This window comes from Aplidium turbinatum, chromosome 10 (assembly GCF_918807975.1).
Source record: "Aplidium turbinatum chromosome 10, kaAplTurb1.1, whole genome shotgun sequence".
NCBI classification, from domain to species: Eukaryota; Metazoa; Chordata; class Ascidiacea; order Aplousobranchia; family Polyclinidae; genus Aplidium; species Aplidium turbinatum.
In genome coordinates this window covers 22,268,684-22,296,077 of record NC_137481.1, presented here as the reverse complement: position 1 = coordinate 22,296,077, position 27,394 = coordinate 22,268,684, and the positions used below count along the sequence as shown (strand labels likewise).

Here is a 27,394-nt window from a genome sequence, read left to right as displayed (position 1 = left end):
AATTGATGCAATATTGGGTCATTGGGTGCGATTTTGGATACTGCACAACGCAAATCTGACTCCAGATCTAACAGCTTGTTTCGGGATTTTGATTTCAAAGCAACAACACTTGAAAATGCTGATTCACAGAGATAAGTAGAAGGGAACATAGTCAACAATGTTAGCTAGGCTATCGGATACAAGAAAAATCTTACTATGATGTCATAAAAATAAAATAGATAAACGCGGTGACAAAAATGATGAGAAAATAAATCACTATGACGAAATAATTCTAAAAATGATAAAATATCACTGTGCTTGTTTGGTTGTTTTGAACGGACTCAAAACATCAATAAAGGTGTAAGTAATGAAGCAACTTTACCGCTTACAGCTGTGACATTGTTTGTTACATCCATAATCCTGGTTCAGCTGATTACCCACCTGCTATCCTGAAATTACCCACATGTGGGTAATTACCCATAGGTTAAGAACCACTGCGCTAGAGCGACTAGCTATCGCTGAGTCGAATGTAATTGATCGGCGAAAAATCGATAAAAAATTTGGTAGTCTGAAAAGTGAATATTTTAATTTCGGTTTGGAAAATTCGATTCGAAATGTCATTTCAATTCGAATAATTAGATATTCGGATTGCAACTATTCGAAATTCTATATTGCCCATCCCTACCTGTATCCAGTTATGTGTTTTGTAAATGATTGAGTAAGAGTTTTGGCAGTGAAAAGTAAGCTTGTAGTCTGCAAAAAAGGCAAATATATGAATCTTGGTGGTCCAATTTTTTGTTCATTTTTCTAAAATCTATGCGTTTATTAACCTCTAAAAATTTCCCCGAGTGATCTTTGACAACCGTTTGAGAACCTGTTGGTGAAATCAATTTCCCCATTGACGTGACTTGACGTTATTTTACTTGGCACTGCAACAGAAATATGTCTCCTTTGTGAAGATTAAAGTTTTGTTTTGCAATGTAGGATAGCGATACCGAGAGAAGAATTATATCCGAAGCCAATTCTGATGCTGAGTTAGAATCGGCTTTAGTTTTGTCATATGACCAAGCGCAACGAGCAGCGATCGCACTGGAGGAAGACAAACCTAAGAAAAGAAGAAAGAAGGAGAGAAAAAAGCAGAGTCGAGTCGCAGATGAAAACGATGCTGAAGTTGCTGCGATTCTGCCTCGTTCAGAAGCAAAAGATAAGGTCAAATTTTATTCGAATTAATCAGCTTTCTTTTAATGCTTTTACCACTGCAAATTGCAAAGTAATTTGATTTCCGGTTTTACAAAGAACAAAACATTTTGAAAGTTGGAAAATATGAATACATGATGTTTTGCCGCGGTCCTGAATGACGCAAACACGAATGACGCCATCCCTAGACCGCAAGGCATGAATGCCGCAATGCATAAATGACGAAAGGTCCGAATGACGCGAGATTTGATTATTTTATACTAAAACTAATTGTTCTTTTGAATATATATTATACGGTTGTAATTTCAATTGTCATGGTAGCAGTTTCAATTTTCGTTTTTTATACATAACAAACAAAAATATAAAAAGTGTTTTTGTATTTAACAAAATAAAGATGAGACTGAGCTATTTCTCACTAAAAGCTATTGTTTTTTTTATTTTTTACCCAATAGTAGTTTCATTTGCATAGTAGAAGTAGTATTGGTAAAACTAAGACTTTCTCACAAGTGCTTGATCAAAATATATGAACTGTAGTTTTAGTCACGAAACGCTGTTTGACAGCGAGTGCAAACCTAATCGGTCTTCGAAATCAAAATAGTGTAACTGACGTCCTGTGTTGTTCTTGAAGCAGCGAGGAACGAGATTAACTACGGGAAGATAAACTAAGCCTACACTTTGAATTTGCCAAACGTTTCTGATTAGTGAGAGTTCCCTGCAGATGTGCCCATTAAGATGAAAAAGCAACAAATGAGTTAGTGGCAGCTTCATCTTTATTTCTTTGAGTGGAAAAATTGAAATTGCTCCCGTGGCAAATGAAATTACTACCGTGTTAAAAAACAAAAACAAAAAAACAATTGGTTTTAGTGAGATATAGCCAAGTCTCATCTTTATTTTGTTAAGTGCAAAAAACAATTTTTATATTTTTGTTTGCATAAAAAGTGAAAGTTGAAACTGCTACCGTGACAAATGAAATTACTACCGTATTCAAAAGAACAATTAATTTTAGTACAAAATAATCAAATCTCGCTTCATTCATGCATTGCGGCATTCGGGCCTTGCATCAATCGTGGCTTGCGGCTTAGGAATGACGTCGTTCGCGTCATTTGGACCGCGGCATAAAGTCGTGGACCGGGAAAGTATACCCAGACAACACAAACCGTTATTTTTACATTCAATGTAAAAATGACAGATTTTGCTGTCTGGGTAGTGTGGCCTGAATTTTGGTCATTTAATTTTGTTGAACTATCTTCCTAGTTGTTTGTGAACTATTGGTACCAAGTAACATGTGGAGTTTAAAAATTGAATTGGATGGTACAAAAAGCTAGTTTGCTATAGTTTATGATTTTTGATTTCTAAATGAACATATTCTATCTTGTAATGTTGTTACTTGTATCAGCCGTGTTCAAAAACACTTGACAACTTCTGTATGTCTAATGACAGTTGGTAATATAGGAGTCCAAGTCTTCTGCGTCAATGCTGCAAGAGTGGGGCATGGAACCATTCCCATATGATTTCACAGAGGAAGACTATCAGGTACGCCTATTGTTGTTTTTTAGGCCTGATGTAGGCTTGTTGGATACTCCATCATGCAAGTTTTTTTGCACGTGTGTTCACGTTAGTGTGCAGGTCTTTCGCCATCAATTGTAGCTAAAAAATTACATATTTTAGTTGCAATATGAGCATGAGTTCTTAAATAAAGTGACAAGTAATTTATAGTTAAATGAGATAACAAGCTTGTGGTCTAATCTTGGAATTATCTTTTATTTTTCAACAGACATTGACCACATACAGAGCATTCAGTTTTGTGATGAAACCAAAATTGGCCGAATCATATTCTCAACTTCCTATTTCAAAGACCTTGACTCTTGTGGCGACTCTGTGGAAGGAGTTTTGTAGCTCTTCTGAGATAGCATCTAGCTCGGCTAACAAAGAGGAGGAACCAGCTGAGGAAACAACAACATCTTTAAGGTCTTCATCAAGAGGACCCATTGCATCAGTCGATCTTTTGCCATCTGAAAAGAGAAATAATCGAAGTATGTATCTTTGCCATGAAAAAAGATGTGAAATATTTAAATCGATTGCACAGCCACAGTAAACGCTAGGGCATTTAACCAGTGTCCAATTTTATAAGACATAATAACAAGAAGTTGCATCTGGGGTACTCGTTGTATCTGTGAAACTATAAAGTCATTGAGCTAATGCAAATAGACGGAGTGCTCAGTACAAGGCGTAACGTAAACGTATCAATTCAATCAAATTGGAAAAGTGCTTCTGCTTTATGTAGTATGTACCACCTGAGACAAGCTAGGAGGAGAGTTATGATGAAACGAAATATGTTGGCTTGAAATTTTTATTTGTACAGGTAGAAGCAATACCCCCAAAACTGTTCAAAAATCGGAGAAAAAAGTTGCACCTTTGCGGATTCGATTGCCTACAAAGAAACGAAAGAAAGGGGCTTCGGTAAGTTGGTTAAAACTAGAAATCGCTAGAAAAAGGATGTTAACATCGTCAATGGACGGGGCTCACCAAAAGAAACAGCAGGCGATCGCTTTTGATAAAGAGATGGGTTATGATTATGGATATTAATTAGTCATCATATTGACGGCACGAATGTTCACACAAAATCGCTGTGTAAATGCAGTACATTCGAAAAGTCAAGTGATATCATTTTCGGGTCTGCTCACTGCTCATCCCACATAGTGATGAAAATCTGAAAATAAAATCTGTGTTTTTTGCATTTTCTTGCACTTCGAGGGAATAATGAAGAAGATTGTTCCCTATTTCATGTTTAAGATGTCACTGTCTTCTGAATTCTGATAGAACTTTGATTTTGTTCAATTAATAGAGTGAAGAAGAACCATCTGCATCAGACAATGATTCAGATTTGGAGTTTGAACAAACTCTGGCAGCGGCCAATGTGGCAGCGGCGAGTGACAGTTCTTCCAGCAGACCTTCATCCAGAAGAGGCAATCAACGTCCATCTCGTGGTAAGAAGAAAGGTCCGATCAAGAAGAAGCCCAGTCAGAAATCAGAAAGTAAGTTAAACTAATTATGACATTGTTGCTTGTGTTACTGTTCAACTACGGAATGGCCCGTTTCGGTGAGTCCGATTCGGTGAGTCCGATCCCTTAAAGGGGGATTTTTTTAATTTTTTTTTTAAATTATCGGGTACCGTAGCCTAATTATCATTGCCGTTTTAGGGTTAGGGGTTAGGGTTAAGGGTTAGAGGTTAGGAACTCACCGAATCGGACTTACCGAATCGGACTCACCGAATCGGACTCACCGAATAGTAGCAGACCCGTTCAACTAAGCATACACCCGACCCCCTAAAATTTTTTATGGACTTCTCTGATTTAAAATCACTGAGCACTTTAAATCTTTGCTTCATGTGGTAAGAATTTGCGTGATTTTTTTTTAAAACGCGTATGCAAGCCAAAAGTTTTTATGAAAAACACAACCTCATTTTCCTTTTTTTTTCAAGAATTGTTTTTGAAGTAATTTTTCCAGTTGAGGTTTTTGTCCTGTCATCACTTTAGTTTTTAACCAAAGAAGAAAATTAGAAAACTGAAGACCGCGAATTACGAGAATATGTTGGTTTATGTGAATTGTTCATTGTCTTTAAACTTGTTTTTTTTTTACAAATGTTTTGTGTGCATAGCTACACAATTACACATCCAATGTTGTTTCCTTGCAGACCAGGATGGTGATGGATATGAGACAGACCATCAGGATTACTGTGATGTTTGTAAACAAGGAGGAGAGATCATCCTCTGCGATGGCTGTCCACGTGCATTTCATCTTGTTTGCCTTGAGCCCCCCTTGGATGCACCCCCCGAGGGTAGCTGGCCTTGTCCCGTCTGCGTAAGTGATTGGCATTTCAGAAACTGTTTGATGCTCACTGCTTGCAGTGTAAAAGTTATGCTTTTAAGATAATATTTTAAGGCGTTATGAAGTCACGCTGTTTTGTTATGCCCGTGTCATTATAATTGACATTATGTCGTAATCTCGTTTAGTTATGCCATGAAGTCATCTGGTTTATGCAGTTGTTTATGTGTTTTGTTGAAATTCGAAGTTTGTGACAATTCAGAAAAACTTATTGTGGCATCGTGAAAGTTGTTGGACAAAATCAAAAGCATTTTGGGTGTTGTTGGATTTATTTCATTTTTGTAAAGTGTGTGATTCATTTGAATGCTTAAGTTATTGCAATAGTGAAAAAATTAAAACCGAAAATCGGCCATTATAACATTTTAAATTGTATATACAATTATACATAATACATACGGTAATCATGTCCCTTTTACGGGTTCTGGAGTTTAACTCTGTCTGCACCCTGTTTCGTGTTGCGTGACTCAGTCAACTCAATCAACCAAGGCGGTAGATTTCAAGATAAAGATTTTATTGAAAGTTGATTTTTTATCTTCAATAAATGTATGTTCTTTTTGGATGAAGGTGAAAAATGGAGTCCAGCCTAAAGGAGAGAATGAAGAAGATGAGGAGTATGAATTGGAGGAACTTGAGGAAGAAGACGAAGAGCCTCATGATGACCACATGGAATTTTGCACAGTCTGTAAAGATGGGGGAGATCTTCTCATTTGTGACACTTGCCCCTATTCGTATCATCTGAACTGTCTCAACCCTCCGGTTGCTCATGTGCCTGAGGGAGAGTGGTCCTGTCCCCGCTGTACAGTAAGTTTGCTTGAGCTTACAGTGTTTGCATCTTATTTGTGGTTTTTATTTCAGGTTGCCAAATGTCCAGCAGCTAAATTTCATTATTTTATAAGTCATTATTCATCGAATTAGGTTTATACAATGATGTGGGTGTATCATCTGTAGATTGTAGCTTTTTATGCCTTCACAGTTCACAGTTTCAAAATATTTGAAGCTTTTACTTTACGCTTTAATGTAATTCAGCTAGTTTAATTGTCTCAGCTTGCACAACTCACACAAATTCTTCCTACATTTTTGATATGTTTCTCGTGATATAGTAAGATTAGGGCACCTGTCATTCCACCATTTTGCGGAGTGGACTCTTAGGCTTTCTAGGGTTCATACCACTGCGTTCACTAGTTTTCCAGTTAGTGTCTTTTTTGGTTAGCCTACCTGAGCTAATTGCGATCGACTTATTGTTGCTTGTAGTCGCTTAAATAATGTATCAAGGTTTTTGCCAACGAAGCTTTTAAATCTATTTACTTAACAGTGCCCTCCTTTGAGAGGAAAGATTCAACGGATATTGGCCTGGCGTTGGAGAGATGCCCCTTTTACTGAGGTCCCCGACGATCGGCCCGGTCACGAAGGGGCAACCAAGAAGTTGTGGGGCTACAAGCAACGAGAGTTCCTCATCAAATTTGTCGACTTTTCTTACTGGGATGTGGAGTGGGTTACTGAGCTTCAACTAGAAATTCATTTCCCACATCAGGTATGCCACGTATCTTGAGATGTAGTAAGCTATGTGTACTATGTGAGCGTTAAAGGCTTCTGCAATCCTGCATGTATAGATTTTTGTGTCTTCTATCGTTTTTTAATTGAACTTTTTTATAAATCGTTTTCGCTGGTCCAAAGTTTCTTTTGATTCAACATGAAAGATGGGCACTTAAAATATTCATTCAATATTTTTAAAGCAACTGACCCTGCGAGGTTTTCTAATAAATTAATTTTGGTTTCTTTCAATTGTGGAAGACTGCTGTAACGGAATGTGTGTGGATATTAAGTGTTTTATTTATTGTGCATTTAATAATGTAATCTTGTGTTGCTTTCAAAGCCATCTGCTAAAAATGAAACTGATCAATAATTATGAAAACAACTTGCTCGTCATCGCACGTGACCAGGGAACTGTGTTTCGAAAGCTCATGATAAACAGCTATTACCACAGCGAGCCCGCAGCACGAGCCTGAAACAGGTCATTTGTATCTACTACATTTGTGAAATCAATAAATAAAAGCCTTGTTGACAAAATTAGCTATTTGAAGTAATTTTTTGTGAAAAGCACTAATTTTCGTGTTGATTTGCTCTTCATCCACAGTGGAGGACATATGGCCGTCGCAACGACATGGAGGAGCCAACTCCATTTGATGAGGATGATGATTGGACCAACAAGGACCTGATAAATAGATTCTACCGATATGGCGTCCAACCTGACTGGCTGACCATTCACAGGATTATGAACCACAGGTAGTTCCCGAAGCTCATGACTGGCTGCCAGTCTGCCACTGTCTGTACTTTAGCTATGGATTGCACTTATTGCTTTATCTCTTGCTTTTTTCACTTTAAAACTTTTAATTGATTTTGAAACAACACCGCAATCTGTGTATAACTAGACGATTCCTGTAAAGGACACGTTAAGTTTTGAGCTTCCATCAGATAACATTGTTTGCTTCTGTTGCTATCAAATTCTTAAACTATTCTGGCTTGAACATAACGGTTGGAACGCCTGGTTACTAATTTAATCGAAAACTAAAGAGCCCAAAGTTGTAGAATGTAGAATTGTAGATATATGCTAAACTCATTCTCAGCAAACGTTTCGAAAGCTATACTGTGTTCACTGTTCATCTTCAGTACTATAATTTATTTTATAGCACTGAAAATGAACACAGCATAGCTTTCGAAACGTTTGCTTAACATGAGCTTAAAATTCTGGCTTCTAGCACTTCCTTCCCAGCCGTCTCGATAAACTTCTTTTTGTGCAAGATAGTTGTAATTGTTGGTTTCCAGTATTAAAGAGTTCTTGGACTTGGACTAATGCCCTTGAATTTGTATGCTGAGTGAACGATTGTACGTTGTTGACTTGTAAAATTGGGGTCTGCTACTATTCGGTGAGTCCGATTGGGTGAACTTCTTAACCTCTACCCCCTAACCCTCACCCCAAACCCCTAACCCTAAAACGGCAATGATAATTAGGCTACGGTACCCGATAATGTAAAAATAAATTGAAAAAATCCCCCGTTAAGGGATCGGACTTACCGAATCGGACTTACCAAATCGGACTCACCGAATCGGACTCACCAAATCGGACTCACCGAAACGGGCCATTCCGGTAAAATTGAGCATATTTGCTGTGCACTGTGTGCAGTTTTCTCATCATGTTTGATAATTCTCATGCCCTAGTTTTACAATTTGACATCATAACTTGCAGGAAAGTTGGTCGAAGTTCGGTCATTGAATATTTGGTGAAATGGCGGAACCTTGCCTACGATAAATCCACATGGGAGAGGGAGGACCGAGAGATTCCGAATCTAAAAGAAGAAATCCAGAAGTACAAGGATCACAAGTAGGCACTAGGCTGCGTTGCTTGAGATTGTCAACTGCTTTGATAAAACAAAAAACGACCAACGAATCGTTTTTTTGCAAGGCCCCGTTACTTATCTTTTTCCGTAAAGATAATTCAAAACTAATTAAAACCGCTTTTCGAAAATGAACGCCTGAACCAAAGAATTGAGTTACGCATGTCCCTTATCACTTTATGTAGGATTTTGTAATTCTCCAGCTCGATGCCATACTATTTTTACTTTATTTACAACATTATTTATAATTATATCCTCTTACAATTTTTGATGGTATCGATTGTTATTTATCTATTAATGTAATTGAAATATAATTTTACGCAAAATTTATTTTTGTATAAATCGTGTAAAATTTGAAGTTGTGTTGAAATATTTCAGAGCTTTGATGGAAGGTTCTCGAAAGAAGAAAAAGAAGCGGGACGAAAAGAAAAAAGATGAAAAACCAGATGTGAGCATGATTATGTAAAGTAGCTAATTTGGTTTATAAACTGATCACAAAAATACTTTTGGCAGATCATTAAAACTTTATTTAAAATACGATGCTATACGTTTTGCGTACTTTATGGAGGGTTTGAACCACTGGGCGTGGTTGCTAATGTTGGGAGTTTCAACTTTTTGCTTTTTGTGGAACCTTTGTTGCATTTGACGTTTGATCGGGCCCATCTTCAGCTATTAGCGCTGTTTACAATCAACAAACTGAAATTCATTTTCATGCTATACTTTTAGCCATCTGAGAAATACTTGGAGCAACCTGCCTTTATTACTGACCTCGGCCTCTCTCTTCACGAATACCAACTGGAAGGCCTCAACTGGCTTCGGTTTTCTTGGACTCAGGTAAGGAAAGATTCTAAATTTAGAAAGTTAAGACTTGTCCTTAAGGCTAAGTCCTCATCTGTAACCTATTATGCACAGCATTAAACTTCAACAGCACCTGTCGTTTTCTTAACTTCAAGCTGCCAAGGTTGTGGCCTGTGGGTGAGGTAACATAAACATATTTTGCTTCCACAATAATGATTTTGGTTCAACACCCAGCTAAGCCACCTGTTGGAAAACAACACTTACCTTTATTTAAGGCACGATGAATTTGATAAACGTAGTTTCTGAAGCAAAAATGCCGAGAAAAGCAACTGGCAACCCTATTGTCGTAGTGCCATAGAGAGAATGCAATTGGATCCACATCTCAATTGAGACGCTCGGTAATCTAGTATCATAATTATCTAAATTCGGGTTTGTTCCCGCTAATAGAGTGGCCGATTGTTTCCTTGCAGTGACTGTCTTCACTCCTATTCTCCATCTCATTCTATTCATCGCATCTTTTTCTTCTTTAGTCCGACCTTGTTATCCTCATTCTTGTGACAGCGCATGTGTTACATCAGCAGTTGTGTTGACTTCATGTTGTTCTTAATCGTGTTTACGCATTCCAGGATACGGACACTATTCTCGCAGACGAGATGGGTTTAGGAAAGACCATCCAAACCATTGTATTCGTCAAGTCACTGATTGCTGAGGTAAGCCGCTTGGTTTGTTTACAACAGAAAGAATTCACGCTCGGAAGTCTTCTCACTGTTTGGTGTACCAGGTTAATCCAGAGCAACCCGATCTTAGGCATTAATTTAATGCATTTTCCTTTCAAGTTCTTATATATTTATACAGTAGACGATCTTTTTTCAACCCCGTTTCGCTTTTGGAAACTTGAGCTCCTCCCCTAGAAAGTTTTTGGGCTTTGCTTTAAATAAATGTCGTCTTGTAAAACAAAATGGTGTAGAGCAAGGGTCACCAAACTTTTTTCTCTGAGGGCCGGATTACTGCGAGATTGACAGCTGCGGCCGGATGCAAATTGCGAAAAGATATATAACTATTTAGAATCTCCATTGACTTGAATTGATCACAATAAATAACAAAGTCAGGGGTGAAATAGCAAAGTTGTGATGAAAATCGAAAGGTTACTGGAAAAGCTATCCCCTGGTGTGATACACTACAAGGCATCGTGCTCTTAAAAACATTACACCTTTCCAAATTTAGCCTAGGCTGTCCCTATTTGTGGTGGCCTAATGATAAACAACAACGTCAGTCCTTTACAAAAAGTTTGATAACTTTTTTGCTTAACAATTGTAGCGCAGCTGTTATCTCCGCAGCACGTGGCGGGCCGGGTGAAATCAGTTCGCGGGCCGGTTCCGGCCCGCGGGCCGTAGTTTGGTGACCCCTGGTGCAGAGGCTTGGAAAACTTTGTTTGTTAGGAATAATATTTCTCTCGTAGGTTAAAGTTGTCCCTTTGCATTGTAATAACGTTCCCAGACATTGAAGTGGCGTGAAACGTTGACATTTTTCTTAGATAGTAATTTCGATCCAGCATTATGCGTATCATGTCATATTGTATCAACGGCATATATAAAACAGAACATGACCGTATTCAGCTGTTTATTTGTTTGATTTTAAGTTTTAAGTATTCCACACACTAAAAATGACAAATTTTGCTGTAAAGTGTAATTATATCTCTTTGTCACAGGGCCATTGTAAGGGTCCATTCTTGATCTCTGTTCCATTGAGCACAATGATCAATTGGGAACGTGAGTTTGAGCTGTGGGCTCCAGATCTTTACGTCGTGTCTTACTACGGCGACCGGGACTCACGCACAGTCATTCGAGATAACGAGTTCTCTTTTGATGATGGTGCAATTCGCTCCGGACCTAAAGCATACAGAATGAAGGTACAAAATGACATGCGCTTGCTTCACATACTTTTGTTTATTCTTTTCAGCGATGCAAGACACACTTCTTTGTATAAACATGAAATTGCGTCATCGTAGACGTTCTTAAACAGCATTGATTCCATTGCCTGTTTAACCGAGTGGTAAGAACCGTGGTGCAGCACTCGAAAGGGCGCCGGTTCGACACCGCTCAAGATTATGTGACTGTGACTTTGGCAGAACAAGTCTGGTATTTCTGAAGGTGGACACAAAAATTGCTTCCTTGCTTTCCTGTCCACTTAATTTATATCTTTAACTTTCTGGCGTAAGCCTGGATACGACAAAAAGGCGTTAATTTCGACATATTAACACTCAAACATCTACACACTTGCATTTATACTCACAGTCCGGCTGCCAAGTCAAGTTTCACGTGTTGCTTACGTCATACGAGATGTGCACGATAGACGCAACCACCCTGTCGTCCGTCGACTGGGCCATGGTCTGTGTGGATGAAGCTCACAGGCTCAAAAACAACCAATCGAAATTTTTTAAGTAAGTTTATTTTCTTTCAGCTGCCGCTCTCCGTGTTGAAATTAAGGATTGCTTGGACAAACTTGGTCTTTTAACATCTCTTCGACGACCATGCAATGTTAAAAAACGTTTATATATGAAAAGAACAACCTTGCTAGATTGGTCAAACGATACATGTTCCCAGACAGCAAAATTAGTCATTTTTACATTAATTCAACGTCTGCAGGCGTTTGAATTGGAGACAATGTAAAAATGGCGGCTTATGTTGTCTTGGCGATTGTTACGTACTTCTTAATTATGTTAATCTTTCTACAGAGTGCTGTCTGATTACAACGTCCGCCACAAGCTACTGCTTACTGGGACTCCTCTTCAGAATAATTTGGAGGAACTATTTCATCTTCTTAATTTCCTCTGTCCGAGTAAATTTATGTGAGTACCGTTTGCTTCAACTAATTCCAGTAGTTGTTGACCCTCTGATTCATGCTAGCCAGCAAAATTCTTGCATTTTGAATTCAGATCTTACAAAAACATTACTACAGTATTTCAGATGTATACTTCAATTATCTTGTAGACAAGGAGCAGCATAGTTTGATGCATCGTAGTTGTGTTATTGTTGGGACTGCTTATCAAGCCACTGTGTATACAAGCCAAACTTTTGATGGTGGTGCACTGGCTGTGCTTTTGAATCTACACACAATTCCAAATTACTAAATTGGTTGCTTGCTCTCGCTTAGGGACATGAACGGATTTTTGGCTGAGTTTGCTGAGATCGCCAAGGAAGATCAAGTGAAGAAACTCCACGAGATGTTGGGACCTCACATGTTGAGAAGACTCAAGGCTGACGTTTTGACTGTGAGTGGTGTCCGATGGACGTTGTTTTTGCATGAAAATATCGTTGTATACACGTTGTAACCTCGACCTTGCAAGTGGTTTGTTTTGACGGAATTTTCATGAAACGTTTGCACACAGTTTGTAAGATGCAAACTATCCTTAATCGCCCTCAAGTGTACTTGCCGCTCATAAAGTAACGATGATGGCAGTGAAGAAGGCGATGAGTGAAGAATGCGATGTTAATTTGCTTGTATGTTCGCTGTATAATTTCAAAAACAATGAAGAAATGTGAGGGGGTGCAAAATGAACCATACTTTTCTAATTGCTCATCCAACAGTGAGTGTTAACTGAAGAATTGTTAAATCTCTGAACTTAACGAACTCATAATTTTACTAGAAATTACTATTCATAATGCTGTTCGTATATTGTTTTGGTTTTTAATCAACAAACGAGACGTACACTGCAATTATTAAAAACATTAACTGGCGCTGGTTGTTCATTTAGAGATTAGAGTTATGTGCAGAAAACGTTGTTTTCAAACTTACTTTACCCCTCGTCGGGAATTTTAAAAAGTTACCCCGACGTCTAGGTTAAAGCTTTAAAATTTTATTTTGTTTTTTTAAGGGGTTGAATTCAAAAAGTGAATTTATTGTTCGAGTTAACCTGACACCAATGCAAAGGAAGTTCTATCGGTATATCCTGACCCGAAATTTTGAGGGCCTCAATTCTCGTGGCGGCCCCAATAACTCATCCCTGCTCAACATTATGATGGATCTCAAGAAGTGCTGCAACCATCCCTACCTCTTCAACAGAGCGGCTGAAGTATGGCTTTCTCAAAACTCACTGTTTTAACGCAGAGCAAACTTTAGGCAACGTTGAACGACACAAACCCAGACAGCAAATTGATTGTGACCTGTTGTGAAAAAAATAGTCCTTTTGCGTGGTTTCATCATTAAGCAAGATGGAGAAGTGTTGTGAGAACAAGCTTATGTTTTACTATTTTCTTTGGTGTAATCTTTTTATCAATCTTTTTATTTTACTAATCTTAGTGTTGTAGAACTAGAAGCCTGTTACGATGTGATCAGCAACGTCGTTCGGTCATGTTTTTTTTTTTTTGCAAAATCGGAAAGGAATTTCTACTATTGGATAGTAGTTTTTAAGTTCCAAATGCCTGCGCCATGATTTCACAGAAACACCTTAGGTAACAAAAGTGCCCATTTTCCACCGTTTCAACATAGGCATAACTGTGAAGTGGTTGATTTAGCTATCTGAGTCATGGGGTTCATTTGTATGTTGGTAGGAAGCGGCTCGCAGCCACAATGGAGCGTTTGAAGGAACAGACTTGGTCAAAAACAGTGGGAAGTTGATCGTTCTTCAGAAGATGCTGCGGAAACTCAAAGAACAAGGCAACCGAGTTCTCATTTTCTCGCAAGTATGTTCACTATGGTCGTATTGTTTAGGAAGTTTGCGTACCATGAATGTTGGCAAGGGTCTTGGATATTGCTAGCGTAAAAACTTTTTTCTTGGTGTTTTCTTTTACCTTTTCTTCAATTGTTTTTTGTCAGATGTCATCTAACTACTTGTGACAGCACAAGATAAGGTAATACTTTCTGGGTCACTTCGCAGACAGCACAATCCGTCATTTTTACGTTGATTCAACGTCTGCAAACGTTGAATCAATGTAAAAATGGAGGATTTTGCTCTCTGGGTTAGTCCTTCCCCTTCCAATGTTCAGTGATTGCATAAGGCCTTTACACTGATTAAGATAAAACATTATTTAGCCTTTTGCATCTTCGAATTAGAATTGGTTTTGTACTGACCGAAGAATTAATGAACCAAGACACCCTAGCAACTCTTTTATAACCTCCAGATGACCCGCATGCTCGATGTTCTGGAGGACTTCTTGGAGGCAGAGGGTTACAGATACGAGCGAATCGATGGCTCGATCACCGGTGCCGTTCGACAAGAATCTATTGATAGGTTCAATGGTAAAGTAATCTCTTTTTATATTAAATGCCAAAGTTTGTATTTGGATTATTGCTTGCAATAAGGAGAAAGTGCAGTTTAAAAAATATTAATCCAACAAATATTGTTTGTTGGAGGTTTTTATTGCATGCATTTTGAGATTTATTGGTAGCTTATTTGTAGCGATATGTTTGCACCATGATTTGCACACATGGAACACACAACTGGCACCAAAATTACAAAAAACTTTGAAAATCAGTTGTCAGGCTATCACTTAATACTCTAACATCTTTGGACCCCTATATGTAATCGTTGATCTTGTTGACAGCTCCCACATCTGAACACTTTGCGTTTCTTCTGTCCACTCGTGCTGGGGGTCTTGGCATCAACCTCGCCACAGCAGACACCGTTTTCATATACGACAGTGATTGGAATCCTCATAACGACATTCAGGCCTTCAGCAGGGCCCACAGGATCGGTCAGACCAACAAAGTTATGATATATCGCTTTGTGACCAAGAACTCGGTCGAAGAGCGTGTAGCTGAGGTTGAATAATTTTTTTTTCTTTCTTTATACAATCTGTTTTCTGTTAGTTTAATTCCAGCAGCAAACGTTATGCTGGTTTGGTGAAAATTAGATTTTCAAAACTACGCTTTATATGTGGAGTAATTTTAGCTGTGTCTATCTTCACAATTTTATTCTAAGCAATTGAAATGCTAATGTGTAGGTTTTAAGCTTTTTCAGTTGGTAGGTGGAATAAAGTATTCGAGAGCTCCGTGGATATTTTTCTGATTTCATTTTTTCTGCACAGATTTGACGGTAAATCAATGTAAAGATCGATTTCGGCTTCTAAAACTTTTCATGAACTTGTTCCCGGATTTCCAGGTTGCCAAGAGGAAGATGATGTTGACTCATCTTGTTGTACGACCGGGGATGGGTTCCTCCAAGACCACGATGATGTCCAAGCAGGAGCTGGATGATATTCTGAAATTTGGAACAGAGTCTCTCTTCAAAGATGAAGATGGTATGTACCTTATTGACTACAATAGGACACTTTGCAGCTATTGTCTTCACCCCTTTTTGCATTTTGTCTTCTACTCTGGGTTAAAATAGTTGAAAGATCCTTTATTCTTCAGTAAAATCCAAAATTAAGTAAGCCAAAGAAAATAACAAAAAAGCAAAGAAATCCTTCAACTTACCACCTTATTCCAGATGCAGAAGGCAACGATTTCATTCATTATGACGACAAAGCGATTGACGCGTTGCTGGATAGAAGCAAGGAAGGTGTGGAAGCCAAGGAGAAGGAAAATACTCAGATCAACGAATATTTGAGCTCGTTCAAAGTGGCCACCTATAAATACAGCGAGACCCATGTCGAGGTAAGCCTAAGATTTCATGAAACTAAGCTTTCCTTTGTTGTTATGTCTGAGTTCTGACCATCACGGCGCAAATAATATATTCCTGCATAGCAGAGGTCTATAAAAAAGGTAAGGGCGAAAAAACGCGAATCTTAAGATGCGCTTAAAACCGAAATAAAATAGTAGTAAGTTGATTCATTTGGCACAGGCACAAGTTCAATATTAGTACACTATGAAAATTGATCAATGTCATACGTATTATTAGTTAGATGTTTTCGAAAACCACATCAAAATATTTTCTAAATTTGCAAAGCAGTGAGTTGTATTTTTACTCTGTCTAAGTCATTCGGCTCTTCATTCAAGTCATTCGACTCTTATTTTTTTCATTCTGCGTAATGTTAATGAAAATGTGTGTTTATTAGGGTGGGTCGAAATTTGGACTTTTTCTCCGATTTCATTGCTACAAACTTTTTTTCTTGCGAATAGTCATAAAACGACATTCCTGAAAGTTTGAGCTTGATCGGACATCGTCTTCATTTCTAAAAATCGCGATTTATAAAGGCACCTGAAGCGATTTTTTGGAGGCTTGAAAATGCATTGTTTTTAATAGGAAGTTGTTTTCACGAGATTTGAAAACGTCATAACTTACTTAATTCATATTGTAAAAAGATGATTTATGCGTCAACAGTTTCAATATAATTAGGAGAATCCAATTCATAATGTACTGACTCCGGAAAATGATGACGTCATCAATGACGTCATTAAACAGTAATTTGCAAATAGCGATAAAACTGATAATCCTACATCATGCTTCATCTCCAAGTTATTTGATAATGAATTGATGTACTTTCCAAACATAAACATCATGCTGGTACTTGATGACGTCACCTATATTATTAAGATGAAACTGTTAAGATAGCATCAAGAACAGGTGGCAAGATTTTTGTTCGCGTAGAACACTACAGTGTTGTCATGGCCACCTGGAGATGCGGCCTGATTTGTCATATTTTGCAGATTTTGATTACAGCTACTGCTAGTGTTTGACTGACATTTTCTGAGATTGTTTTATTTTTTGCTGTCTCCTAATGATATAAAAGCTTTTTGTTGCCTTGGGGAAGCAATAGCAAATGAGAAAAAGTAAGTTGAAAAACGCTGAATCAGACTGTTATTGAAAAATTAACAGTCTGACTAAAATTTTCGAAATCAAATTTTCTTTGTTTTTCAACATGTGAGAATGTGAACCCCTATTGTGTCATCTGGGGAAAACAGTAAAGAAGCGTAAAAATATAATTTTTAGAAAAGTTTATTTAAACATTCGCCCAAGGTTGGCAAAATCTGGAAATTTCTGCAAAATGTGACAAATCAGGCCATATCTTTAGGTAGCCATGTGTTGTTCAGAAACCTGGAAATCAGTATTTAACTGCTGTCAGTCCAATATCAGGAACAGCTGAAGATAATACAAATTCTCTCATGGACTGTACCAAAAAATATAATATGGTGCATTGTGTCAAAGTAGTTGGGTGTGATTCCATGAATGTAAACACTGGATTTAAATCAGGTGTGATAACTAGACTGGAACAACGGTCATCCTAGGTCATCGTGTGAGTTGGTTTATATGTATGTTGCACAGTTGCAGCCAATGAGTTACCCCTTCGACACGTCTTCGCTACATTAGATGGACCTACCAGTGGTGACACACCATTTAAAGGGCCAATAGGGAAGCTTCTAAGTAGAGTTTAATTTGAAGAAGTCAACCCTGTATTTGTGCCTGTGAAGATGGGACCAGGAAATCGTTTGCTACCGGAGCACATAGTAAAAGATTTATCGACTGATCAAAGGTATCTGTACGAGATTACCAATGCCATTAGGAATGGCTATGTTTCATCTAAACTGATGTACGCAAAGATTGGTCCATCGTGGTGGCTAACTTTCGCTTCACGTTGCTACAAACTATACATCAGTGATCACAAATTGCCAAGTGACATTGCAGAAAACTTGAAAATAATTGTTGCGCATATAGTCATTCAATATGCCCCATGTTGGTTCAATATAAAATGTGAACCATTGTGCAAAGACGGACCAAAGCATATCCTTAAATCATTGCAGTGCTGTTCACTTTTGTCTGATAAAATTCGAGACATTGCGTTGAAATATGTTAAAAAGAATGACTATTTTGCACACCCGGACAGGCAGTGTGGAACTAATCTTTGAAGAGCAATATTGTTATTTAAAACCAAGCGAATCATAACTAATTGATAACGATCCATTATCTATCACAAACACGCAATATTTTCCAGAAGCCATCATACTGAAATGTAATTTAATAATGTATATGACGTCATCAATTACGTCCTCAAGTACCAGCATGATGTTTATGTTTGGAAAGTACATCAATTCATTATCAAATAACTTAGAGATTCAAGCCTCGAAAAAATCGCTTCAGGTACCTTTATAAATCGCGATTTTTAGAAATGAAGACGATGTCCGATCAAGCTCAAACTTTCAGGAATGTCGTTTTATGACTATTCGCAATAAAAAAAGTTTGTAGCAATGAAATCGGAGAAAAAGTCCAAATTTCGACCCACCCTAGTGTTTATATAACACTGTATCCGTTACCGTAATGCATTCATCAACACTTTACAAAACAAACATGTTTTTTTAACAAGAAATTGTTTTTTCTTGACAACAATTTCAATTTTCTCGCTGCTATTTTTTTTAAACTTGATGCCCGTATGTTTTGCATGCTGCAGCTTTGTTGCTATGTGAAACAATAGAAATAAAAACAATACTAAAGTTTCTTTAACTCTTGTGTGAAGTACTATTTTGAATTTTTTTATCAAAATCCTTGTGCTCCTTTTCATTTGCAGCCGGAGCCGGAACGAGAGATTATCAAGGAGACGATGGATCAACCTGATCCCAACTATTGGGAGAAGCTCCTCCGACATCATTATGAGCAGCAGCAGGAAGAGATCGCATCCACTCTTGGGAAAGGAAAGAGAATTAGGAAGCAGGTCAATTATTACCATGCAGAGAATGCGACCACCACAGAGGTTGAGAGAACAGGTTGGAACAATGCACTGGAAAACTATTGTTATCGCATCAAATTCCAAATTTGAATACTGCAACTTGTTTTAGAACACGTTGTGATGTTATGAGTTATTTTTTAAGTGTTTTATCTATCAAATCAGGTTGAAGTGGGCGCTATGGATTTTTCTTGTTCCTCAGTTCATTGAAGTTTCATCAGTTTGTGCGAGATCATTGCACTTTTATGGTTGTAAAGCTCGCAATCTAAAAATTGTTGTTTTGATCAAATGGTCCGAAATTGAGATTATTAAACGAGACATTGTCGTTGAAACAAATAGGTAACTCTAGATCGTATTAAATCAGACTTTATGGTATAGCCTTAGATTGCGGTGGGATGGCGCAACGGATAAGGCGTTTGGTTTACAATTATGCAAACCTGGTTCGACTCCCGGCTTCAGCCGGTTGTTAAAAACACCGCTCATCTCTTCCCAGGATGTAATAAATTAGGTGGGCATAATTGCTGCAGAAAAGGTGGCCGGGAAAAAGGAACTGGCCACCCTACTCTCCTTACTACCGAAAGCTTAGTACAATGAGAACCTTATCTTCTCATACCTGACACTTGAATCAAGTATGAGACCACCTTTACTTTTTAGGCCTTTGACTATTGCAGCTAGCATCCTATGATCATTTTGTTTTTTGCCATCCGGACAGATGTCTTTTTATTGTTTCATGATTTTCAGGAACAGGAGGATGGGAAGACAATGGGAGTAATTACAGCGGCATCAGCGATGAAGGAGAGGAAGAAGATGAAGAGTTTGATCAAGATGACGAAGCTTCCAGAAAAAGTTCGAATTCCTGTTATCAATTGCGCTTGTATTTTCTGAATGAGAAAACTTTTGCTGGAGCTTAATTTCGAAAAATTTGTGTTCTTGTGAAATATTGACTTTTCGTTCATTGAACAGCCCTTTTCAACTCATTTGGACTTTAGCATACATATAACTAGGTCCCTAATTATTGTAAACATCCAACTACTACAGTAAATTTTGCTTTATTAAAGTTGAAGCATGGTGTATTGTTCCATGTATTTAGTACTTCGTGTCACCTCCTACTGTCGATCACAGTACTTGAGCAATTTGAGAAGCGCTGCGACATAGTCTTGAACACACGAGTTTTTGTTTTCTCGAAATAGACCAATGCATCAAATTCCCACAACGTTGTATTGATATAGTTAGTGTCTGATTAAAACCTTCACATCGTTCTTCAGTTGCAGCTGCACGTCGCGCCAGACAACGCAGAGACAAAGATAAACCCTTGCCTCCAATGCTGGCACGAGTTGGTGGCAATATTGAGGTAACTTCTTGTTTGTATTAGATTTGTATCACCGATGAATGCTTTAACAGTATGCATTGAACAGCCCTGAGAGGTCAACATGCGTGAGACAACTCTATGAACGTAAATAGCTCTGACTTTTTTGCTTAGTGCGTTGGTGAAGTTTTATTGTCTTGGTATAATGCTATAGTCTATCAATGCCCAACAAGCAGTAACTATTTGCACTTGAGTGTATGTGTGAATGGTTGCTTGGTGGGCTACAGCATGTCCCCTTTATATGGAGGCAAGTCACAAGTTTTTGTCTTGCTTCAAAGGCATTGCGGTACATTGGTTAAAGATAACTCGTAGCAATAACTTTATCTGACGGCAACAACTTAATTTGTTTAACTTAGTTTAGTCAGAAGCATTTCTTCACAACAATTTGTGATCGAGCGATATGATACTGTCGCAAAAACGTGTCTTGGGTTTTGTTACATTATTTATTTGTATTCATTCTTTATTTTGTTTTTTAAAGCTCTACTTTCAAGTTGCGGTTACTTGAACTGTTCAAAACAGATTTTCTTTCGGCGAAACGAAACAAATAAAACTTTATTTCGCGAAACTGGTTCGAAATGCAACCAAATTCACTGAAAGAATTAATTTGATACAAAAGCCAGAAATTTTGCGTCTAGTTCAAACGAGTTTTCGTTTCGTAAATCATTAGACACATATTTGTTATGAACCATTCTGTGTGCCATTGCACACCTGTAGTCAGTACGGCGTACATGTGAACTATCTACCTTCTTCCAGGTGCTTGGTTTCACCGCTCGTCAGCGACGTACCTACCTGAACTTCGTCATGAGGTACGGGATACATCCCACCGAGCACTTTCAAAGCAGGTGGCTCGTCAGAGAGCTCAGAGTCAAATCCGAGAAGGAGTTTCGGTTCGTACAATTTGATTGTTAGTTTTGCTTTGATGTTCTTGACAAAGTGTGGTCTTGCGTACAACTTCTTAGAAGTTTCAGTTTCCAGAGGGTTTCGTTATGCTCCCAATGCAACACTACGTTGAGTTTAATATTGTCAACGTTTGAAATGTGTCTTGTTAGTTACCGAGTACATACCCAGACAGCAAAATCCGTCATTTTTGCGTCTGCAGACGTTCAATCAATATAAAAATGACGGATTTTGCTGTCTGGGTAGGTTCTCATTGTTAGTTTTTATACTTGGAACTTATTTGTAACAGCAGTAGATCCAAATTCCACAGATCATATCTTTTGTTACAAAATAATTATTTTTGCTTTTGAACCTTCACCTAATAATTTTAAATTATGAACTTTTTGATGAGTTTCTTCAACGATTGAACACTCCCAGATCAGTTAGCAGCAACATATACTAGCTTGAAAGGGTAATGTAAATCTAGTGAGAATGTAAGATTACGGACCAGGTCAGTCAGGTATAGGCGAGTGCTATAGAAATTTTTAACGACGGAAACAACTGCATCTTTATCTGTAGTTTCTTACTTAGTTTTTTTTCTTACTTACCACCACATCTAATAATAATGTTCCATATTTGATCCACAGCATTTGGAATGAGAAGATAAGGTTCTTATTATACTAGGCCTTAGTTAGGCACTGACGAGAGTAGAGTACGGGGGCCACTGGCCAGTTTCTCTAGGTAAAAGCTAGTATGCAAAAAATGGGGTAGGCAATTTAAAGTATTAGAGAACAACTACACGCCCAGTCAAGCTGGTGCAAGAGAGAAGCCCAATTACGGATCCAAAGGGTGGGATGCCTGGAAATTCAATGTTCAAAACTAATGTATGACAAAGTCCAATTTGAAATTATCGTGTAGTTTCAAATTGGACTTTGTCATACATTTTCTTTGAACATTAAAAGCTAGTACCTTGATGCAACAAGAAAATGTATCTCTTGTTACAGTGCCTACACTTCCTTGTTCATGAGGCATCTCTGTGAACCTGGTCCCGACAACGCCGACACTTATTCCGATGGGGTTCCCCGGGAAGGGGTTTCCCGGCAGCATGTCCTTACACGTATTGGTGTTCTCTCTCTCATTCATAAAAAAGTACGTATGTCATAATAATACTAGTTGTGCAATAGATTGAGTTTCGCTTTTAGCTGCAGGATCGTTGCTTACTTCACAATATAGATACGAGTTCATCGTAGAAACTGTGTTCCGAAAGCTAGTGCAAATGGCTATTACCACAGAGAACTCGCAGCATCAGGCTAAAACAGGTCGTTAGTATATACATTGTGAAATACCAGCTTTGTTTTTTTATTTATTGCGCCGTTTAGCGCATTGGAACTTTGCATCGGTCTTTAAAAGTAGCAATGACATGGTGAAATTAAAGTCAATTTGTTTCTAATTTGATGCAGAATCATGTATTCCTTTGAAAAGGTTATAACCATTGTGGAGGGGTAAAAAATAAAAATATATTTAGGTGAGGGAGTTTAAATCCATCAACGGACAGTGGAGTCTTCCTCATGTGAAACCTGCCATTCTGAACAAGAGTCTTGCTCCCCTTGTTCAAAGTGATGTTGCTGCCATATCTCGCTCTGACACCCCCTTGTCTGGAGTATCATCTCTTAAATCTGCCGATTCCTCCGCTGTATCTTCCCCTGCCCCTGCCACACCATCGGTTATCAACAAACCGTCCTCCCCCAAAGCTGAGGGGGAGCCCGAAAAAGATTCGCAAAAAGACTCAAAAGAAGGTGACATTTAAACCACTGCTATATACCGCTGTAGAGTTCAATCGACTATGCTCCACAATAATTTACTCGACTCCGTCTCCATGCTGCTGCGCTAGCAAGGCAGGCTTTGTAAAGTTTTTATTTTATTTACATTGATTTAACACATTGATTCAATGTAAAAAAAACGGTTGGTTTGCTGTCTGGACAGCAGCCTTTCCGGAAACAGTGTAGTCCAGATCGTGAATCTGTGGTTGTGAAGTGATACACCCTCGGCCCCAGGGGCCAGTACGACCACGATTCTATTGAAAATATTTTTGAGATCACAAATTTTACTTCCTGATCGCATTGAAAGTGAATTCCTGTTGCAGATGGCGACACAAATCCAGCCATGGATGTGGAATCCATTGATCCTTCTGGAGCTGCTAAGAATAACGATGATGAGTCTTCAGTCGAGAAGCCATCGGATGAGAAAGAAGACAAAAATGATGAAGAATCTAAAGAAAAGAAGATGGAAACCAATGAAGACACGAAAGAAGAGAAGATGGAAACCAATGAAGACACGAAAGATGAGACGAACGAAGAGATGAAGGAAGAGACGAAGGAAGAGACGAAAGAAGAGTTAAAAGAAGAAACAAAGGAAAACGACGACAAGGAAGGAGAAAAGGGTAAGCTTGAGTGAAACTACTTTGATGTCATTCGTCTAGTTTTAGTAGGATGGAGGATAAAAATGATGCAGTTGTCGAACGTTTGCTAAGCCGCAAGTGCAGCGGTGGCTTCTGTTGTTTTTTATTGATATGTTATATGTTAAAAAAACATGATTTGCACAATGTAAAGAAAGGCAGCAATGTTAAATCACTTGTGTCGTTTGCAGAAAAAAAATGCATACAATAAAGCAACCTTGCTACTAAAATTACCTACATTGTTTATTGTTATGAAATTCGGCATAAGTTGCTAACAGCTTGTTATTCTTGCTGTGCCTTACGATGAATTTTCGTTTCGTAAGTGTATACCGTCCATGCAAACATACAAACTACTTTGATGGTTGCAGACGAAAGTTCCAAAATGAAGACCGATGATTCTACGAAAAGTGAAGGTGAGTCAAGCATTGTACTTCCGCTGTAGTACCGAGCTGTGATCAATACATCTTCGAGTGCTGGATTGTGTTTGTTGTAATGGCGTTGATACCTCATTTCAAAGTTTATGTTTGGAAATACTGAAAAAGTATATTAACATGGCGTGCGAAACGTTGGTGATGCATTCGGGTTATTATCTCTGCCACGTTGTCTGTCTCGCTGTACTTCGTGCGCACAGTTTATGGCGAAGTTTGAGATGTTGATCATGCAACAATTTCTGTTGCCGTCTTGTGAATTACTGTTTATCAACGTCGCTTTCTAGAACAACCCAACAAAGATGAAAAGACCGAGAAGAAAGAGCCTTCGGTGAAGAAAGAGGAGATACCGGAGGGAAAGCAAAAGTTCATGTTCAACATTGCGGATGGCGGTAAGTAGGAAACTACAAACGAAGAAGCAGTTGTTGCCGTTGTCAAAAACTTCTATAACATTTGCTTATACCTGACTGACCTGATCCTGTCGGCTTGTTTTTGTTTATGAAAAAAGGAAAGGGCAGGATATCGTTGGCATCCTTTTGCACCTTAAAATGATAAATGACCACCCAAGGGATCAATCTCATGTCCACCATTTCTAAAGCAAGTGTTGACCATTTTGTTTGTTAACAACCTGTTCTGTCTGCTGTCTTTTCGCTATGTTTTGACCATACCATCTTACCCCGCTTAGGCTTTACCGAGCTACACACGCTGTGGCAGACAGAGGAGCAAGCTGCCATCCAATCGCGACGCATCAACGAGATTTGGCACAGGAAGCACGATTATTGGCTTATTGCCGGCATCGCTGTGTGAGTTGGCCCTTGCTAATATTTTGTTTGTAGCTGTTCACAACCTGTATTTAATTGGACTTAATTTTGTAAACAGCGTTTTCTAATTTGAAACTTAACGAAAGAACAAAACAGTCATTGGATGACATGAACCAACGTGTTGTAATGATATATACTATAGCTTTCTTAACATACTATTTTATTGAAGGTTACTGTGTTGTTGCCTAAAAAAGGCACTAAATCTTTTTTATGTTTTTGTTTAACAGTTGAAGAGTTGATTGGTGGTACAGAACTTGAAAATTGCGAGTAGAATGTTGCTCATGGTAGTTCCAAGCTGCATGTTTTCGTCTGACTCTCTTCAGGAGCTATCGTTGGAATAAAATAGGCCTAAAAGTGCCTAAAAATTATTCTGATCAGCCAAATTTACATTTCGTTTCTCTTCTACTATAAATACTTCACCACTTTTAGATTTATTTTATTCTGATGATAGCTCCTGAAGAAAGTCAGACGAAAACCTGCAGCTTCGAGCTACCATGAGCAACGTGTTTAATAGTTCAAAACTGCACCACCATTAAAAACACAAACTGCAGGCTAAACAACAAGCTCCACTAACTTTATCTCGGCTGGAAGTAATAAAAGCGGCTAGCTTATCCGCTGTGGGTTGTTTAAAAGGTTGATTGCATTTTTCTTTGAAAGTGGCTTCTATTTTTCGTTTGTGCATATGCAAAAGTGGCCTTTTTTGCGTTTATTTAACGTCGGCCGACGTTGAAAAATGCCAATTTTGCTGGTCGGGTCATGAACCAGATCAAAGGATAACATTGCCATTGTAACACAGGCACGGATACGCTCGTTGGACGGACATACAAAACGATCCTCGATTCATAATCGTCAACGAACCGTTTAGAGCCATGCACGAGAAGGGAAACTTTCTTGAGATGCAGAATAAGTTCCTTGCCCGACGCTACAAGGTCAGTGCTGGAGGGTGGCCGTTTCCCAGTCAGCAAATGAGCCTTTTGTTTATTACACCGATTCAACGTTTGATTTCGGTTATACCTTGAGGAATAAAGTTTTTCAAATATCATGTTTTTTCAAACTTTACCCTATGTCCTGCTTCATTCAATTATAGTGTTTACTACAGTAATTTTTAAATTTCCTGTTAAATGAAGTCTACTTGTTCTGTTGGCCATGGAGAGCTTATAACAATTTTATTCGGTCTGGATTTCGTAGAGATATTAGATATGACGTAACTACATCCTTCCCACCGTTTTCGACGTTTATATGATACAAAGTTGAAACACAGACTGTTGTGTTTGTTGCAGTTGCTGGAACAAGCTTTAGTGATTGAGGAACAGTTGCGGAGAGCTTCGTACCTTGGACTGATGCAGGACCCTAAGCATCCTTCTATGGCTCTCAATGCTCGGTTGGTTGTGACTTCCCAATCAGTTTATTTTCTTTTTACTTTTAATGTACAATTTATTGTCGAAATATCGATGTAAAAAAGAAGTTTTCGTTTTACGATCGTCGCATCCAGGCTTACGCCCGGTGGTTGAAGATTTAAATTAAGTGAACGGAAAGGCAAAAAAGCCAATATTCGTGTCCACCTTCAGGCATGCCTTTAAGTGTCTTACGCGTGCTTTCGAGCGGTGTCGAACCAGCGTCCTTTCGAATGCCGCACCAAGGCTCTCCACTCGGTTATGCCGCCGACAGATCGTTTTACAATGCTCGGCATAGTTAGTTTTCCAACTGGCGGTGTGTGGGCGGTGTTGCTATTTCATTTATCATGGCTGCTTGGGTGCTCATTGCTTGCGTTTATTTCAAGATTCGCTGAAGTGGAATGCTTAGCAGAGAGCCATCAGCATCTATCAAAGGAATCTCTCGCTGGAAACAAACCAGCAAACGCTGTCTTGCACAAAGGTAGCTGTTATGATGTCATGAAATGAAACAACTTTTAATTCATGTGCAAAGTCCATTTTTGTTTACACTGTGATAATTGTTGGAAACTTTTTAACTTTTTATTTTAATGTTTCTCATTAAACGTTTTGAGTGTTTTCGAAGTGATTATCCTCCTTTGGTCAGATACAGTTCCGTAACAAAATAGTAACCACTGCGAAATGGCAACACAGTACGAGTGCTGTTCATAATATAACCAAAGACATGGTAACTATCAAGTAGAAATTATTTTGTGTATAGTTGCCTTAAAATGTCCGATATTTTTCACAACGTTGCTCAATAAAAGTCACCGTTTTGTAAAATGTCTCCCCAGTGCTCAATCAACTGGAGGATCTCCTTGCGGACATGAAGGCGGATGTGGGTCGACTCCCTGCCACCCTGTCCCGCATACCTTCTGTGGCGGCTAGGCTGCGCATGTCGGAGCGGGGGATACTCAGCAGACTCACTCAGCAGATGGGGGAAGGACGTGCGGTAAATGACATTCGTATTAGCCACGATTGTCGTAACATCACAGACAGCAAATTAGTCGTTTTAACGTTGATATGTACTACGTCTGCAGACGTTGACTCAATATAAAAGTTGATTTGCTGTCTGGGGTGGTTGATGATTCATTGGAAGAAAAAGGCATCTTGAAATTGTCAAGAATCTAGCATTAGGTTTAGTACCTTCTTTGGTGTTTGCAAGGCCTAT

The 27,394-nt window shown here is 38.5% G+C and overlaps 1 protein-coding gene across 1 annotated transcript in view; it reads left to right on the top strand.

The window, feature by feature from the left end:
• The window catches only part of LOC145778097 (ATP-dependent chromatin remodeler CHD4-like), a 48,736-nt gene that overhangs the window by 19,642 nt on the left and 1,700 nt on the right, over window positions 1–27,394 (top strand). Inside the window, exons 3-39 of the mRNA XM_082589510.1 lie at window positions 964–1,188; window positions 2,629–2,709; window positions 2,951–3,209; window positions 3,539–3,636; window positions 4,022–4,211; window positions 4,871–5,037; window positions 5,626–5,862; window positions 6,374–6,592; window positions 7,196–7,344; window positions 8,306–8,440; window positions 8,832–8,901; window positions 9,180–9,287; window positions 9,878–9,961; window positions 10,960–11,160; window positions 11,546–11,691; window positions 11,986–12,099; window positions 12,405–12,522; window positions 13,126–13,323; window positions 13,802–13,933; window positions 14,372–14,489; window positions 14,795–15,012; window positions 15,352–15,490; window positions 15,679–15,845; window positions 18,692–18,887; window positions 19,589–19,693; window positions 20,113–20,198; window positions 20,967–21,100; window positions 22,094–22,238; window positions 22,615–22,885; window positions 23,233–23,529; window positions 23,913–23,957; window positions 24,260–24,364; window positions 24,658–24,775; window positions 25,590–25,722; window positions 26,074–26,174; window positions 26,574–26,668; window positions 27,018–27,175. Coding sequence (XP_082445636.1) covers window positions 964–1,188; window positions 2,629–2,709; window positions 2,951–3,209; window positions 3,539–3,636; window positions 4,022–4,211; window positions 4,871–5,037; window positions 5,626–5,862; window positions 6,374–6,592; window positions 7,196–7,344; window positions 8,306–8,440; window positions 8,832–8,901; window positions 9,180–9,287; window positions 9,878–9,961; window positions 10,960–11,160; window positions 11,546–11,691; window positions 11,986–12,099; window positions 12,405–12,522; window positions 13,126–13,323; window positions 13,802–13,933; window positions 14,372–14,489; window positions 14,795–15,012; window positions 15,352–15,490; window positions 15,679–15,845; window positions 18,692–18,887; window positions 19,589–19,693; window positions 20,113–20,198; window positions 20,967–21,100; window positions 22,094–22,238; window positions 22,615–22,885; window positions 23,233–23,529; window positions 23,913–23,957; window positions 24,260–24,364; window positions 24,658–24,775; window positions 25,590–25,722; window positions 26,074–26,174; window positions 26,574–26,668; window positions 27,018–27,175 — 5,562 coding nt within the window. The remainder of the gene's footprint in view (window positions 1–963; window positions 1,189–2,628; window positions 2,710–2,950; window positions 3,210–3,538; window positions 3,637–4,021; window positions 4,212–4,870; window positions 5,038–5,625; window positions 5,863–6,373; window positions 6,593–7,195; window positions 7,345–8,305; window positions 8,441–8,831; window positions 8,902–9,179; window positions 9,288–9,877; window positions 9,962–10,959; window positions 11,161–11,545; window positions 11,692–11,985; window positions 12,100–12,404; window positions 12,523–13,125; window positions 13,324–13,801; window positions 13,934–14,371; window positions 14,490–14,794; window positions 15,013–15,351; window positions 15,491–15,678; window positions 15,846–18,691; window positions 18,888–19,588; window positions 19,694–20,112; window positions 20,199–20,966; window positions 21,101–22,093; window positions 22,239–22,614; window positions 22,886–23,232; window positions 23,530–23,912; window positions 23,958–24,259; window positions 24,365–24,657; window positions 24,776–25,589; window positions 25,723–26,073; window positions 26,175–26,573; window positions 26,669–27,017; window positions 27,176–27,394) is intronic.